This window comes from Leptidea sinapis, chromosome 6, assembly GCF_905404315.1.
Source record: "Leptidea sinapis chromosome 6, ilLepSina1.1, whole genome shotgun sequence".
Taxonomy (NCBI): Eukaryota; Metazoa; Arthropoda; class Insecta; order Lepidoptera; family Pieridae; genus Leptidea; species Leptidea sinapis.
The window spans coordinates 12,698,539-12,717,582 of NC_066270.1; the positions used below are offsets into that span (position 1 = coordinate 12,698,539).

Genomic DNA, 19,044 nt, shown 5'->3' on the forward strand with positions numbered 1-19,044 from the left:
GTAAAAATGTCAATATTATAATCAAATTTCAATATTTTCTTTATAGTTATTTAAAAAAAAATATATGCAACTTTTCGTTTCGTTGAATTGGGTTTTTGAAAAAAAAAAATTTTTTTTTATGTATTTTAAAACTTTATTATTAATAATAATATTGATATTTAATGCAAAAAACTTCAAAAAAAATTTTTTCAATTAATTATAAACAATTAAAAATTGATGAAATTTAAATAAAAATCACGTGACTATAAACGCGCCATGATTGGTCACCATAGTTGTGACGTCATAACACTTTAACAGCCGATCACGTACTGTGTACGGGCAGTGTCGATCAACTCGGTACGCCGATCACGTACTCCGTACGGCTTTGACTTTCCTATCGTCTGTTTAAATACCACGTGCCCGGTGCGTGAATGGCGTGTAACCCCGGTGTAGAATGACTCTTTATCTACGCACACATGTATGATTCACCGACGGGAGGTGCGGGGTGGAGACAGGACAAGCGATCTTTCACGGCGCGTCGCCAGTGCGCCCACGCCACTAACGTGAGAGTACGTCCTTGCATTTTGGCGCGAAATGGCTTCCGCTCGGCGCAGTTACCGGCTCGATTCTAAAGAAATTCTTGATGCTTTGGTAAATGATGTTGACTCAGACATTGAGGAAGACCCGGAAATTCAAATTGAAGGTAAATTATTGTATTTTATTATTGTATTTTTATTCAAATATACCCTTTTTGCGACGTATAGATTTTTATTAGTGTTTTCTCTCTCCAGAGGTAATTCAAGACTTACAAGAGGTGGTATCGGTCCAAGATGAAGTAAATGATGATGCTGACATGTCAGAAAACGTATCTGAACCAGACCAGGGACGGAGCCGGGGTCGCTCGAGACCTACACTTCGTGGCAGAACGAGATCGCGCGGCGGACGCGTTCGGTCAGGAGCGCGCTCGACCACCCGCTGTCGCGGCGGCAGACATGCAACAACTTCTATCAGGGAAATGGATGAAGGTAATGGATGGTCATACCAAGCAGCGGAGCAGCCGCCAGAAAATCCAGTATTTCAAGAAATATCTCGCGTATTAGCTCCGATTGATGAAAATTTGTCACTGTTCGATTGTTTCTCAATTTTTTTTCCTGATTCTTTTTGGAACTTGCTCAAGACTGAAACAAATCGTTATGCAGCTCAAATGAAGGCTAAACAAACGCGACAAGGTATCCTGAAACCTGGCACTATGCTTTATATATGGAAACCTGTCACGAAACAGGAACTAAAAACTTTTTTTTCCATAGTGATTCATATGACACTCGTTCAAAAAGAAAGTTTCGATTCTTACTGGTCAACTCGTGAAATAATAGAAACTTCATTTGCCAGAAAGCACAGGAATAGGAACCGATTCAGAGCTATTTACAGCTGTCTTCATTTGAACGACAACTCAAATTATAAACCACGTAATGATCCCGAATACGATGCTTTTTTCAAACTCCGACCGTATTTCAATGAACTGTGTTTTCTGTGTGAGAACAGTTTTTATCCCAACGAAAACTTGACGATCGATGAGGGCACTTGTGGATTTAGGGGTCGAGTGCACTTCAGAGTTTACAATAAAGATAAGCCCGATAAATACGGTATGAAAGTGTACATGCTTTGTGACGCGGAAACGGGCTACATACTACGCATGGTTCCCTATGTCGGCGACTCGAAATCTGTCGAGACTATTATCACGGAATTGAGTGAACCATATTTTGGTAAATGGCACACCATTTATATGGATCGTTTTTTTACGAGTCCGACAATTGCAGACTTACTTTGGCTGAAGAAAACTCGCACTGTCGGCACAGTGATGGCAAATCGTCGTGGTCTGCCACAGGATTGGCGACAACAATCTTTGGAAAAAGATGAAATGGCTTTTTGTCACCGCGGAAATCTAACTGCCTGTAAATGGAGAGATAAGCGTGATGTACTTATACTCACGACGAAACATGGAGCTAGCTGGACAGAGGTGGATGCAAAAGTCAAAGGTGTGGGCGTAACCAAAAAGGTGAAACCAGACTGCATCCTCGACTATAACCATTATAAAATTGGCGTAGATCTCAATGACCAATATGTGTCCTATTATTCGTTAAATAGAAAAAGTATGAAATGGTGGAAAAAAATGTTTTTCAATTTAGTAGCGCGTTCTCTGGTAAACGCTTACATTTTATACAATAAATCCAGAGAACAACGACGCCGCCTGCGATTCTCGCAGTTTCTGATGGACTGTGGTGAACAGCTGGTGGAAACTGCATCAGATGCTGAAGCAGGACCCTCCCGTGGTCCACATGCTGTCGGGACTAGCACGAGGCTCGTCGGCAGGCACTTCATGGAGAGGATTCCAAGCTCGGAAAAGAAAGATAAAGTCGCACGAGTTTGCAAAGTGTGTGCCGACATTTTAAAAAAAGAAACCGGAAAAAGGGGGCGCAAAGAGACCATTTATTACTGCCCAGACTGCAATGTTCCCCTGTGCTACTATCCCTGCTTCAAAATATTCCACACAAAAAAAAATTACGTTACATAATTAGCTCAAGTATGTAAGATTGTTTATGTTGGAGTTTTTTTTTTTTCGATTTTAGACCTCTTTTCTTAATTTTTTTTCATAAATATTATTTTTTATTACAAATGTTTTTTATTTCATCCCTAAAAATATAAAGAACAATAGTACATATAAAAAAAGAATAATAGACATATCACAGATAGTTTTTATTTTATGAGTCATAGAATATCGGCAAAAAACGCCGGCGTACCAGGGAAAGCCGCCTTTATAACGGTCGGCTGTTAAAGTTATAGTTATTTAATAACAGTACAGCGTTTACGGCTATTACACGTGTCTAGACAATAATATTAAAAATTTATTGCTAAAATACGAGTTGTTAGTTGGTTTTGATTAGCTATGTGTGATAAAGGATTTATTAAGGCAAAGTCTGATAATATTCCTGATGTTGATATATTTATGATCACCGATTTTTTAAAAAATGACGTTCGGTTTAATTCTGCTGAAGTTCGAGGTGCCAAGGCATCAAGGTAAGTTTGTTAAAAAATAATATAATAAATGAAAATATTTAATTATTTATTCTCCATTACATTAAATATAATTATTTATTTCATAAATTGCAGAGCATCGCGTGAGAGTTACGGCGACAAAGCTATAGGTTATGTTCAACTAAGTCGTAAAAATAATATTTGTATTGTGAAAGGACGGGTATGTCCAGAACACCGAGTTCGGAGTAAAGCTTATTCAGTTACTTTAACTATTAAAAATTCGATTTTGTTTGGGGATTATCACGGTGCACTGCTTGAAACCATTTATTTCGACGTTTGTCATCTTGGGGAACATTTAAAAACATTTTATCAGGAGTTGCCTTTGTAGTATTCTTACATAATGGTACAAAACAAGAACGATAACTTTTGAGGTTCGACATTTTTAATATAAATTTAAATATTTAATAATGACAACAAAATTAAATAGATCAAAACACTGTATTTATTATTTTTCTATCAACTGCAATGAGTGAAAACTAACATTATGACGTCACACGCGCTCGGGTTTGTTCGGGAGTTGTCGGCGTGTCTTCGGTACTGGATTCAAAATTTTTTTTTTATTTTGAAATAACTTTTGAATTATTGCGAAAAAAAAAAATAGTTTTGTTATAAAACTAATATATAATCTTTCCATTTATCACAAAAAAAAATTTTTTTCAAAAACCCAATTGTACAAGATACAGATACAGATTTATATTTATTTTTGTGATTGACGGACAGACAGCGGAATATTATTCCAGTAGGTTACTGTTTTGGTAAAAAACACAAAAAATATCAATTATATTAAGTCAAGTCTCATTTAAGCCGAGCGCTAGCGGGCCGAGTCTAAATTTTTTTATTAAAATATAAATTCGTAGCACAAACACGTATATCGCCATAAAAAGGATATCCGCTTAAATGCAATAACTTTAAAATGTTATATTGCACCAACTTAAAGTGCACTCAGTCACATAAAGTTGCAATGTTTAAGAAATAAAGTTTATTTTCACCCCAATTTTTATTCAGAGCACAAGTCACTCGTCCCGTTTATTAACTGTTGATAAATATATTTTCGATGCACTCTCTGACCAAATCATATTTATTTATCATGACAACGTACCGTCTCTAAATTCGAAAGCTGCTATTCGTTTTAAGCGGGCCTCAAATATTTGCTTAAGTTATCATTCATGTCAATCACACTTTGATATATTTGTACTTGTATGAGTTTGCTGTAGTTTTATAAGTTTTTATATACTCTTACTTATTAACTTTATTCATTTTTATACTTTTTACTGCATATTATATTTATTGTTTTGGAATAGTGTTTTTGAAGTCGGTTGTTTTTTGTTAATATTTTTTTGATTTTTATTGAATTTGAAGTACACTAAGTAACAATTTGTCTAAATATGTGTAGATATACTAAATTTTTCAATGCAGCAATGATCGTAAGCGCTTTGCAATTTGATTACAGACAGAAATTTTGCCACAGATCGCACCGTTACTGTAAGTCCTTAAGGAGTCCCATTGATCATCATATTCTGCTACGACAATTACTTGACCATAACTATGTTATGGTAGATGACTTAAATATCCAGATAGCATGAAAAATATTCGGCCAGATTCGATATCGTTAATTTGTTCCTAAGAATTAAAGAGTTCCGTTACTTTGTCATGAACCAAACAAACTCTCCCTAAACTATCTTATGTCTTCAAGTGACGAGCGCAGTTGTAGTGCCGCTTAGACTGTATGTGTTTTTCAATAATCCAGAGCGGCACTGCATTGTAATGGGCAGGGCGTATCAATTACCATCAGCTGAACGTCCTGTTCGCCTCATCCCTTATTTTCATAAAATAAACATCCAAATACTTGTGTTGATTAAAAATGTCTTACAATTTTACTGAATCTAGTTCACCCCAATTTGAAATTATCAATTAGCTTGGCCATAAGTAATGTTACAAATAGAAATAACTTTTATTTTTTATGACACCGTGTAATCTTAATCTAATATATAAAATTCTCATGTCGCGGTGTTTGTAGTTAAACTCCTTCGAAACGGCTTGACCGATTCTCATGAAATTTTGAGTGCATATGGGGTAGGTCTGAGAATCGGACAACATCTATTTTTCATCCCCCTAGATGTTAACGGTGGTCCACGCCAAATTTATTTCTTAAATTTTTGATTTTTTTTTTAATTTGTTTGATTATGAGTCAGCATTCAAAAATACAGACAACTTCAAATTTTCACCCATTTATGATCAACAGTTACTTTTGTATCGCTATTTTAATATCGGCAATACAACGTTTGCTGGGTCAGCTAGTAAAAATATATATTTTTTTTTATAGAATGGAGGATAATCGAGCGTACCTGTTGTTAAGTGATCACCGCCGCCTACAATCTCTTGCAACACCAGTATAATTTTTAAAATTAAAAGAATTTTGTTTTTCAAATGACATCCTTTGCCTAAATCGCAGGCCTTTCTGTCTGATAATGATTCTTCCTATAGAAGATTGTCTGATTATTCCTTTAGAATTCATTTTGATGTCATTTCTAATATACTAAACACTAGTACCGGAAACAAATGACAAACAAGGAACTATTCTTTTTTGCGCTCATTTTAATGAAATATACAATATTGTACTGTCATTGCTATTGCTATAAAATAATCATAATCTAGTCCCAGGCTGACTTAGATATTCAGCTGTGGAGTAGTAGGATTAATGACAGAGCCATTTTTTAATTAAACATTTAAATTTATTTATAGATAATGCCTGAACAGTGACTGTGACTTTATTATAAAAGTGTATGCTTTTACCCTTAAAGCTATTATGTATGTTATGAAGCCTACTAGAATTAGTTACCAGCAATCCCTTATTTCTAGTGTTTCTACTGTTATAATAACTAATAGTTGTACACGCTCCCTCCACCAGCGGCAGGGTACACATAATATAAGCTTTGCTTTTTATCATCTAACGTTCACAATCCAAGGTGTCCACGACGATCGAGTAAATCCCTATTAATTAGTCTCTTGGGTGGGGGAGCGATTTTATAAATTGACATTATTTTGTCAAATGCTCGTCACTCTGTGGCACCCAGATCACTGAGATATTTTGTATTAGTTCCATCATATAATTTATTCAATTGTGAAACGCAAATGATGTCTTTATTCGATAGATAAGCAGCAAATAGCCTATTTGTAACTTTACTTGTACATTGTGAAACAGACACTGACTTATATTGACAGTCACACTACTATACAAAGTTGTTGTTATAACATAAAGTGGACACCTGTACTTATAAGATCTAAATTATTTTAAGATAATATAAGCGCAGCTTGTACTTAAACTTCTATATCCAATAATCTACATGTTCCGTAAGCATTTAAACAACACCCTCCAGAATCACTCGCGACGAGCTTCAAACAACGTGTTGAACAGTAAATTATACAGATTATGTGCATTTAAAGTACTTCAAAGTTGAGTCGGCTGTGTTGACTTTGAGAGATATATTCAAGTCTCCTGCAATGTAGTTGTGATTATATTTATATTAAGCGAGTGAACGCCCTCAGAATCGCCTACGGAGATTTTGTTTACGTTGCATCTGATAATTGAATTGAATTTTGTATACAACTTTCTAGATACTAACACATAACCCTACATTATTTTAAAAATATAATGATGATTAATATTTGTCAGTGTAAATCCCATAAAAATGTGTCTAGCCGTAGATTTGTTTTTCAAAACTATATTTAACAAAAATTTCAGCTGATTCGGCTGAAAAGCACTTACACACATTTAAAATTAAAATATTATTTATCCGTCAACTGATTGTAATTTAACAAACATAAAAAACAAAGGGGTGATTGCTACGTTCATCGTTGAAAACCGCATTCAATTTATTCATCGTTTAAGCTTTACAATAAAAACAAAAAAAATTACAGATAAACAGATAAAAATCTAAGAACTTGTTTTTGATTTCATTTAAATTTACGCCACACTCCAAAGACTATTAATATAAAAAAGTAATGCACAGGCACAGCGACCACGTGCCACGTTTGCAATTGGTTTCCAAGTCCATAATATTAAGTTGAATATATGAGAAGTAAATTAACAACTGCAGGCACAAATTTCAATTGGTTCCATATATAAATCCATTTCTTCCGTTTCTTTTTATATCCCACAAAGATCCGCAATATCAGAGGTCTAAAGATTAATTGCCGACCGACGGTCGATGATATGACTCAGGTCATTTCCTGAGTTACATTAGGTCGGGAGCAGCCCGCAGATGATTTCATAAAATGTCTGTGCGAAGCAAGCAAGTAATAAATTATAGAATTTGAAACGTTTTCCTGAAACCGTACCATTTTTTAATGAATGTATAAAAAAATATATATATTTATCAACATATATTACTGACCTTATTTATAAAACTTGTACTGCTAATTAGTAAGAGAATTTTACCAAGCCACAGCATTACGTAACCGAAGAAAAATAAATACATCATAATGTGCTGAACAAGTTAAGCTTTTGTGAAGGTCAAACCCAAGGACCAATTATTATATAAAACGGCAATAGCCTTCACATTATGAAAAAGTACTTCCAGTAGTTACAAGGCGGAATTTCAATAAATATAACTTTTTAAGTGTCATCAAAAGATTTTTTTAATTTTAAGTGATAGATAACTTTTTCTTTATTTATCCCTCTAAGATCTCTACGTGATAACAATTATTTTACTATGCAACTACTTTCTTATATGGATTGAGTATCCAAAATAAAATAAGCATGTGTTATCAGCAAATATGGATACCTCTCCGGTCAATCCCCGATATCATTTATGTGGATCAAAAATAGTAAAGGTCCTAGGATGGCCCCTTGAGGTACTCCACAAATAATGTCACATGGTATGCTCTTAATTTTTTTGATCTTTACAATTTACTGTAGTTTTGTTAAGAATTTTCAAAGCTGATCCAGATATACTGATATTTTGTAACTTATTTAGCAAGTTAGTAAGTGAAATGATATGAATATACCTACAGCTATCTTTTTGGAATCAGATCAATTGATTTGGCATAAAATCCATATAGGTCTTTAAATATTTATACATAAAAATTCTTTTATATATATTATACTTCAGCAAGATGCAATAGCCGGATTTACTAAAGCAAAGATATTTATGACCTTGTAGTAAAAGCATATCCGTTGCTTATAATAAATCTTAGTGGCATTAAAGTTTATATTTGTCGCGATAAATTTTACACGATTGTGATTTAGATAATAAAAAGTCATTCAAAGCATTGCATTACATTACATTAGTGTTTCGTTATGTTTGTATTTTTTTAAATGGATATAAGCGTTTCAATATAGTTCCTTAATTTTAAGTGATATCCCTCACTTTTGGGATTAAGTAATTTAATTTGTAGCAAAATGGTTTTTCAGATAAGGACGAGACGAGCAGGACGTTCAGCTGATGGTAATTGATACTCCCTGCCGCAACAATGCAGTGCCGCTCAGAATTCTTGAATAATCCAATAAATTTTGAACGGCACTACATCTGCGCTCGTCACCTTGAGGCATAAGATGTTAAGTCTCATTTGCAGGTTATTAATGGGTTTTGATTTGTTTAATGTATTTCATTCTATTTATGTTGAGATTAGCAATATTTTTAACCGACTTCAAAATGGAGGTGGATTCTCAATTCGTCGGTATGTTTTTGTCTGTTTGCCTCAGAACTTTTGACTGGGTGAATCGAATTTGATATTTTTAACAATAATCGTAACTTGAATTAGATTAATTAATTAGAATGTCTAATAATACCTAATTATTTTATACTTCTTAGTGAATATTACATCTCTTGTTTTGGAATAGTGTGTTTATGTAGGTTCATTTTTGTTATTTTTTTTTAAATAGCAAATGTTACGTTTGGTTTGTGCAATGTAAGACAAAAGTATTTTGCGTATAAATGTGTAAGCTTCGCGTTAATCAAAGAATATATTACGAAAGCCAAGTGTCTGCCACTGTTGAGCACTTTGCTGTTTATCTGGGGTACTACCTCATGATGAACCCACTCAGTAAATCCATGAATGATAATAAAATCGAAGTTGAATTTAACTAACCCACCATTTAAAACACAACAATAAAACTATCCCCATCCTTATATGAGCTATGTAGCGTTTAAATTTCGAATTTACTTGAGGAATATTTTACTAAATTTAAAACCACAACATAAACACGCCTGACTAACCTTCTTAATTGTAATCTTCTTCTCTCAGGTTGCTTGGCTTCGTGTTGACACGCAGACAATCCTGACAATCCACACACACGTGATATCAAGGAGTAGAAGAGTGGGAGTTACTCACAGTGATCATAGAACTTGGTTCCTGCACATCAGGGAGCTCCGGGAGACAGACCGAGGATGGTACATGTGTCAGATCAATACCGACCCGATGAAGAGTCAGCTTGGTTATTTAGATATTGTTGGTAAGCATACATTATGTCTTATTACATAGCATGTTGTTAGAAGACTTTATTTATTAGTAGAACCACAGAGTAGGGATGGATACTTATGTAATGTAGAACTGACAATACGAGGTACGCCAGTGGCCCGTTTCTACGTCATCACACGTTTTTATGTCATAAAATAGCGGTACACCAGCTGCACTAATATGTTCTGGTCTGAATTTGTTTACGTGATATATTTTTGTGGATAATTATTGCTCGAACACATACTCGTGAACGCTGGAGTGCCCCAAGGCTGTGTGCTATCTCCCACACTGTTTATTCTATATATCACTAATTTGTTGGACATCTCTAACATACATTGCTATGCAGAAGAGAGAACTGGTAATGCCGTATACACGGGCCATGCAGGTATCTCTCGGGAAATCGCATACCAGTGCCGGCAGAAAGTTTTGCCTCAAGTCCTCTCCTCGCGAATGGGGAATGGGGTACATTGAACCTTGTCTAATTAAATCTCCAGAAGACTCAAGTTTGCACGTTTACTACCTAAAAAAACCCACTTTGTCGTATCACCGCTCTTCGAGAACACCTCCCTGAAAGCCTCACCTAGTATCGAGAAACTGGGTCTCGAAATCTCGAGAGATTGCCAGTTCCACGGTCACCTGGAGAGCAAATTGGCTTCGAAGAAGCTGGGCGTCATAAAAAGAGCATGGCAATACTTCAAACCGCGTTCATTGTATGTCTTCTACCGCATTTATCACGTGTTCCGAAGAGCTGTTTCACCTGATTCATGCCGGCGAATTCCACTTTCGCACAACACTCCACAAATTAGGATATCCTTAGGATTTATTTATATATTATAAGGATTTATTATACATAATTAGGATTTGTGGCGGTCCTCTATAGTGCGGTTTTCAAGGAACTTTGTTCAACGTACTACAGAGCTGTGGAATGAGCTCCTTGTGCGGTGTTTCCGGAGGGACGATACAAAATGTGCGCACACCTTCCTTAAAGGCCGGCAACGCTCCTGTGATTCCTGTTGTGTTACAAGAGAATGTGGGCGGTGGTGAATGTAGAACAATCTAGTTATCAATAAACATTAGCAAGGGTAAATAAATCTTACATCGCAGCTAGTTATACCGTACTGGACCTTATAGTGTTAAAGAAAAGTTAGAGATTTCCTTACACTGGTAGCTACATACAATACATTGAATTTTATGAACCTTGCAAAAAAAATATTACGACAATAATGATTTCTACAAACATTTCATATTGTATACCTAACAAGCTTTCATGGAGAGACTTGAATTGAGAAGAAGCGATAGTAGGATGTAAGTTGGTAGTAGGATGAAGACAGCACTGTTGGAAATGATTCGGGAACCATATTTTTTTTTGAGTTTCAATCTCAATTTATTTATAAAGTCATTATTAAATTACAAGATAAGAATAATAATACAAGTCTTACTTAAAAGCTAGTTAACACTGTGCCTGAACTAGGTAAACTTGTGTTTCAGGTGTAAAGAGCTTATATTAATATTAAAAATAAATAATCACAAAAAAGAGAAACTTAATAAGGTAAAAAGGTATAAATTAATCTACAGGTTAAGTATATAAGTAAACAATGTCATCAAAGTAGTGACTATTAACTAATACAAATAAAATATTTATCGATATTTTATTTGTATTTTTGGCAGAAAACAGTCATGTACAAAAATGTTCTTATTCTAATATTTTAAACATTGCGTTATTTTGTCAGTTCCGCCAGATATTAGTGATCGTGGAACGAGTACAGACCAAACAGTTAGAGAGGCAGCTTCAGTGAGTCTGACGTGCGCTGCTACTGGATCACCACAACCTCAGATTACTTGGCGTAGGGAGCACTCTAAAACTATCTCTCTAGCTGATGGTTCACAAGGTAATACAGATGAGACGGGTGGCAGAATTTGTTATTGAACTGATAGTTTGAATATCTAACATTACTATCTAAAATTTCTTGTCTATGGGCGGCTCTGTTTCACCTTCCATTAGTTAGTTTCTTATTTGTTTGCCCCATTTCATATTTTATATATTAATATTGCTTACTTCTTGCTTTTAGGTATTTATATATTGCGATAGGGCAAAGTACTACCGTTTTCAAATGTAGAGGCCATTGGATTGAGAATTGAATATTTTGCTTTAATTTGTGAATATTTCTGTTTCTCAAATTTCTAACTTTAACGTTTACACTTTTAAAAAATATGGAACATTAGCCGCAGCTATCAAACAATCGAACTGAGGAAAGAGAATGTGTTTGCCATGCGTATATGTAACTCATGCGCTAGTGTGCTACAGTTTCAAACAATATTCCAGTTTATTTAATAGTAGAGTTGCATATACAACATGTTTCATTGTGATTTTTATTGCGATTCAGATATCTCTTGTTTGTTTATAATGATAAATTATAATATTATATACTTTCTATCTCTGTTTACTAATGGCGGACATTGAAGCGTTTGGCTTTCGACGACCGAATGAGTAAAGCGTCTGTCTTGTTTTGAGAGCCCTGTAATATGCTCGTTCTCAAAATTTTAATTAAACATCAATTATAGCCATAAATTGAAGATTGTTTCTCCGCTGTGCTTAAACTAGATACCGCACTGCCTATGATTAACAGCATCTTTATTGCGGCAAGTATTAGATGTTTGTGGGCATGTCCTCTTGACACTCAATGGCATCTTTTAAAATTTATAGCATACGCTTCGTGTTATTTTACATTGGAATTAATAACAAAATAATTACTGATGATATGTGATTCCAGTGTCTTTCTTATTTCTTGTAGTATTATTTTTACTCAGTTTGACTATGCAACGCAGCACGTGGCACGTAAACGTCACACAATGTTCGAGACTGGCTCGAGTACGCCCATTTAGGCATAGTAAAAGTTGCCGCACTTTGCGACTACGCCTGCGGTTTATAGTTGGAGCGCAGCGGAGAACAATTTTATTTTATATTTAAAAAATAAGCGGAAGGTAGTGGTAGTGTCATGAAATCGGAAAGATTTTTTAAGGGCGAAAATATTTTTTCAGTCCTGATTATGTGTAAATGAATCTTTATGAAGGTCCGTAGAAATATTTATAAGGGGCAGCTAAAGTGTTTTTATTTTTTATAAGTTTTTATGAGGAGTTTAATTCAGCAAATTGCCGTTTGGAATATTATATTTATCCTCGTTATCTATACATTTTTGCAATCTCACGGGAAGAGCACTTATGGCTATGCAGTAGAACTCTTTGGATTTGGACTTCTGTGAAGATAGTCTTGAAAATCGTATATTACGGTAGTCGCTTATGGCCAGTTCTGGCAAATACGACTGATGGCGGGTTTCTAAATGTGGATACTATAGAGTTAAAGAGTGCTGGTTTTTTAAAAGTATTAGAAAACTACAAAAGCGGCATATTTATCCGCAATGCAATAATTTCTCAGTATTAGTGCATTGGCGTAAAAGTTGTTACGTTGTTAGCTTCGTAGCGACTGTTATTGTGTTTATGATTGTAGTGACGTCACTGGAGGGTCCTGTATTAAATATTACAAGGGTGAGCCGCCAGCACGCCGGACCTTATTTATGTATTGCTTCCAACGGAGTACCTCCTACCGTGAGCAAGAGAATAATGCTTACCGTGGAATGTGAGTTTTACATTCAATTCATCAACCTTTTTATACACTACTTTATTTTAAACTTAGATAAAACTTTAGAGAAAACTAGCAATGTATTTGAAAATTATACAAAAATTGTTCAAACAAATAAACAAAAGAGGGGCCCCGTATACTTGATACGCCAGATACGGCAGTAGCTACGGCCCTGGTATTCCTCCTTACATTAATAATAATATAAAACGAAATTAATTATTTCTTGACTGCTCAAGGCAAAGACAATATATGTTAATGCATAATACTAATAATATTATATTCATGTTTTATTTGTTGTGTTAATGATACAATATATTATTTATTCTTATATATACAAGTATCTATTACAAAGGTAAGAGTGTTTTTGTTTGTTTGAACCCATTTGTATCTGGTTTGACCAATCTGATTTGAATAGTTATTTTTCTATTTTATAGTCAGACGTACGTCAGTTGGAGTTAATGGTTGGTGATACATAAATGCAATGTGATCCAAAAATAATAGTTCTTAATATATCTTAATAGTATACAATATCATATGCTATTTCTTATACATTAGCTACAATAGCTATCTTAAAATATATAAATCCAGTGTCCTGATGTTTGTTCCCATTGGACTCCTAAGCTTATGAACAGATTTAAATAGGTATTTCTTCATGGAGTGAAGTTTAGTCCAACTTGAGAGATAGGCTAGTTTTAATTTCGATCTGGGACTCATAATTATTTATATTTTTAATATCTCTTTTGTATGGACATATGACAATTCTGTGGTTCTGCTGTGAAACAATTTCATTATAACAACAGGGAGTATATTTTACGAAATAATTTCTTGATGTAATGAAAATTGTTGACAAATTCATAAAAAAACAGTATTTTATTTATTATTTACAGAACAGTCTGTCGGGTCAGCTAGTATTATTAAAAATAAAATATTATTCACGGGTGAAACTGCGGGGCGCCATTAGTTATCAATATAACACCACACTCTTCTTACATAGCTATCATAAAATATTTCTTTGTATATTACATATAAGTCAGAAGTACGAAATATTTTTGTTTAAGTTCCGCCGGTCATCACAATAAGAAACCAGCTGGTAGGAGCTGCTCTTGGTACTGACTTGGTGTTGGAATGTGAAACAGAGGCTTTCCCAAAACCTGTCAGCTACTGGAGCCGAGAAGACGGAGAAATAGTCCCTATTGGTAAGGTATTAAAAATCTTGATACAAAAATAGTTTTCGATGATATATTTTTTTTGAAATATAAAAATTTGTCAGATAAGGATGTTTCATACATTGAGCTTTCTTGTGCGGTGTTTCCGGGACGATACGACATGGGCACCTTCAAGTAAAGCGCATACACTTTCCTTAAAGGCCGACTACGCTTCTGTGATTCCTCTGGTGTTGCTTGCATATATGCGTGATAACTTGTCGTTGCGTAGAGACATCGCTTTATTGTGTGCCCTCTACCGCATTTATCACAGGGAGTATTCCGAAGAGCTGTTTCACCTGATTCCTGCCGCCGAATTCCACCTTAGGATTCCAAGTTAGGATATCATCCTCACCATCTGGATTCTGTTCTCGACAGTACAGTATTCAAGAAGCTTTCTTCCACTTACTACTTACTTCCACGTAGTACAAAGCTGTGGTATGAACTTCCTTATGCGGTGTTTTCGGGATGATACGACATGGGTTCCATCAAAATAAGCGCGTACACCTTCCTAAAAGGCCGGCGACGCTCCTGTGATTCCTCTGGTATTGCAAGAGAATGTGGGTGACGGTGATCACTTAACACCAGGTGACCCGTACGCTCGTTAGTGCTCCTTTTGCATAAAAAGAAAGAGAACCCCACAGAGCTATTACTCCTTTTTAAAAAAAAATATGCGCTATTTTTGCCGTTTAGCAGTAATCTGTAAACATTATTGATTTCAGTCTAAAGGGCGCCGTAGCTAGTGAAATTACTGTGCAAACGTGCGACGAGCGCAATTGTCGGTCAAGTTCGGTTTTTTCAAGAATCCCGATTGGCACTGCATTGTTATGGGCAGGGCGTATTAATTACCATCAGCTGAACGTCCTGCTCTTCTCGACCCTTATTATCATAAAACAAACATGTTCTAATTCAGATTACTTCTCTTATAATACGATACATATAGAACAATGTAGAACCTTGTTTTGTCAACATAAATTACTGACCTACTTATGATGTTATCACAGTATTCAGCCGCATACCATAGGAGCGCCGCCGGCCTATAAGGAAGGAGTACGCGCTTGTTATGAAGGTACCCATGTCGTGTCATCCCGAAAACACCGCACAAGGAAGTTCATTCCACAGCTTTGCAGTACGTGGAAGTAACTAGTAAGTGGAAGAAAGCTCCTTGAATACTGCACTGTGGAGAACCACCACACATCTAGATGGTGGTAATGATATCCTAACATGTGGCGTGTCGTGCGAAGGTGGAATCAGGTAAAACAGCTCTTCGGAACACTCCCCATGATAAATGCGGTAGAGGACACACAATGAAGCGATGTCTCTACGCAACGACAAGTTATCCAGCCGTTCACAGAGCACTGGGTCCCCGAAAATTCAAGCTGCTCTGCGTTGCTCGCGGTCAAATGGATCAAGCTGATACTGGGGTGCGCCAGACCAGAGATGACAACAGTCTCTGCCGCCGTTGCACATGAGGAATAACACCCTGGCCCACACGGCAAAATAGAAAGCCGACCTCCTGTGCTCTTTTAGCCTCCAACTCGACTCTTGACGACAACGGAAAAACACCGCCTACCATCCCGCGGTTTCAGAGCTGAACCTGAAGTACAGTTCAAACAGAAAACTGTTAGGCGAGCTCTGTTTTCGTTGGACGTCAGGAAGTCGACCGGGCCGAATGGGTTTCCTTCAATCGCGCTTAGAACGTGTGCCCCTGAGTTGACGCCTGTGCTAACGCGTTTATTCCGGCACTATTCCTGCCGCCCAATTCACCTTCGCACGGCCATCCACAAATTAGGATATCGTCCCCACCATCTGGATGTGTGGCGTTCCTCCACAGTTCTGTTTTTAAGGAGCTTTCCGGGACGATACGACATGGGTACCTTCAAAAAAAAGCGCATACACCTTTCTTAAAGGCCACGTAATCAGTTTACATCAGGTGACCCGTACATAAATCCCATCTCATATTTTCCTACTTTAGGTATGAGACTTGGTACAGTCCTAAATAAAACAAATAGATACGAAAATATTAATATAGGTTGTCTTTTGAGTTCAATCTAGAATCCTGAGCAGCATTACATTATGTAAGTGTTATCCCTACCTGTAGCACGAGCTGGAACACTCGAGCGTCATGTCAGTTTTTCTCATTAAAAAAAGTAATATGTGTTAACTTTATAAATTGCTCCCATTCATAAGATTATCTTTTTGCAGGAGGAAGCTTAGAGCCACAAAGGATAAGCGGCACTTTTCGTTCTGTGTTAAGATTGCCTCTACGAAGGATCAAAAACTCTGATTACGGTTCATATAAATGTGTGTCTAAGAACTCTTTGGGAGACACAGAAGGCACGATCAAGCTATACCGTAAGTATTTCAATAGAAATTTTAAGCAATTTTTTTTTCAAAAACGAAAAATGCCACATAATGTTATTGCCTTTTTCTCTCATAAACATTTGATCTGTTTTTTTAATGTAATTATGAAGTAAGAGTATATTTTTTGAGATAAATATTCAACTTCTTAATACGGAGCAACATTTAATAAACACAAGGTTTAAGCTAGTTATTGCAGTAAAATAAGAACTTGTAACACCTAATCTGTTTTTAAAAGAGCAACCTTAGAGTTTCTTGCTCGTTCTTCTCTAAGGAAATCTGCCTTCCAAATGAGCTGTATTAAAAAAAATTACATATTTGATGTGTAATATGATTGGCCTATGAAATAAAAAAAATATCATTTGATTTGAATTACCCGTAAATCATAAATGATTAAATTAAAAATTAAAATACACAATTTACCTAAATAACTCAATTTTCCAGTTATTACGTCATTAAATTTTTGCAATAATTTTGTTTGAATCTGACTATTATGCCTGTATATGTCATTGTTGTTTGTTGTGAAGGTTAAAATTTAAAAGGTTAGCTTAAACTTACATACACATTACAATAACAAGGTCGAGCCGTAAATTTGAAAAAAATTTTTACATTTTGGTTTTTGTACATACCGGTTTTTGTAAGGCCGGGTTTCCACCAAAATGGAGAGGAGATATGTAGCGGGGAGGAGATGTGAGCTGTGAGAGCACAAAATCAGTCATCAGGAAACTACTACTAAAGTCGGTTAAACATACGGAAGGAACGCCTTTTGCATTCAAGATCAGTCAATCAAATAAATGACGCTTTCGGGTGTGCGAGACGCGGGGAGAAGGTGCGGGGAAAGGGTCTACAAACATCTCACATCTCCGCTCTGCTGTGCCGCTTGCTCGCTCGCGGCACAAAATCAAAGAAAATTGAGACATCTCACCTTCTCTCCGCTTGATCCATTTCCACCGAAGCTCAGCGGGGAGAAGAAGTGGAAATAACGAAATCTGATTGGTTATCAAAACGCATCTCCTCTCCTCTCCGCTTTGGTGAAAACCGGGCCTAACAACTCAACTCTAGAGCTTAAGACTCATCGTTTTGTTAATATTACAATAAAATTATTTTATATACCTACTACTTCTTCTCTTTGTTTTGTTAATGCACTTAATCCATAGATTGTATCTTACTGTGTGTGCTGCGATTTTTTTTTCTATTTCTCTTCTATTTCTGTTCGTTTTATATTCTCTAATATATATATAATACTTCTTCTTCTTTATTTTATATAATTACTTACCATTTATTTGCCAGCGTTATTATTTCATTATAATTTAATCTGTCAAACTTTGTTAAAGGCATGTATATAGTTTATAGAATTAATCTGTAGAATAAAAATGCTGTAAAGTTTGCTTTATATAAATAAATAAAAAAATAAAATAAATAAATAAAAAATGTATCATTAGCTGTATGTAGGTTTTCCTTTAATAAAAAAATAAAGTAATAAATATATCGTAAATTCTTTGTGTGTTTTACAGCTATGCCACCACCAGCATTGGAAAATAAAAATGGTTTGTAAAAATCTAATTGACTAAGGTACTCATTAAAAATAATGTTTATTGATATATAAGATATACATATATATATAATTCAGCATAACCAAACACCACTTATTTACCTCAAAAAGTACAGCGAGTATCAGAAACTTGTGGCAAAATTGTTACATACGAAAAATATGACGAAATAGTATATAGGGAGATTATAGTGGCGGTAACGCGTCGAATAATAAGTTATAGTTTCTCCTGAGACGTATGAAAGAAACTACGGAATAATTATTCGGACTATGGCTAATATTATTACTTTAAAAAAAAAAACAAGTCTCGCAACTCAGGTCTTCTACCGTAAAAAGTTGTGAGAGCCATGTAATACCAAGTCGGTCAATTATCGGTCCTTCTGTCTTAAGTTATAATGTAATTAGCTAACCTAACAACATGTTATAGTGACCATATCAATATTGAAAAGATTTTATGTTTAAATAAATAGATTAACTTGTCCATTATAATATTCAAATTCAGGCTTGTGGTTTTACACACAATGAAGTTATAGGGTCGAAAATCGCCTGAACTGCTTCTAGAAAAGGATAGTATGGCCGTACCGTTTTTGCTCAACGTGGCAGAGATTACATAGAATATTAAATAGAACAAGATGGATACTCAAATCAAGAAAGTGAGGCCAAGTAATGGGGAGCCAATTTTATCAATAGACCTGTGCAGACGCCTTTGAAAATGATAAAAAGTGAAATAAAATAATAGTAGGATGAAACCTATTGTTAACGGA

General features: G+C 35.3%; 2 protein-coding genes across 2 annotated transcripts in view; both read left to right on the plus strand.

Moving 5' to 3' along the window:
- Positions 1–19,044, plus strand: part of LOC126965053 (limbic system-associated membrane protein-like) — a 624,470-nt gene that overhangs the window by 24,032 nt on the left and 581,394 nt on the right. Inside the window, exons 3-4 of the mRNA XM_050808498.1 lie at positions 9,319–9,526; positions 11,262–11,420. Coding sequence (XP_050664455.1) covers positions 9,319–9,526; positions 11,262–11,420 — 367 coding nt within the window. The remainder of the gene's footprint in view (positions 1–9,318; positions 9,527–11,261; positions 11,421–19,044) is intronic.
- LOC126965001 (piggyBac transposable element-derived protein 4-like) lies at positions 533–2,653 on the plus strand. The gene is made up of 2 exons (XM_050808398.1): positions 533–682; positions 771–2,653. The coding sequence occupies exons 1-2, from the start codon at positions 574–576 to the stop codon at positions 2,549–2,551; spliced, it is 1,890 nt and encodes a 629-aa protein (XP_050664355.1). The 5' UTR covers positions 533–573; the 3' UTR covers positions 2,552–2,653.

Coding starts and splice junctions, on each gene's coding strand:
- LOC126965001 (XM_050808398.1), top strand. CDS start 574: ATGGCTTCCGCTCGGCGCAGTTACCGGCTCGATTCTAAAGAAATTCTT. Junction 683..770: donor CCCGGAAATTCAAATTGAAG/GTAAATTATTGT, acceptor TTCTCTCTCCAG/AGGTAATTCAAGACTTACAA.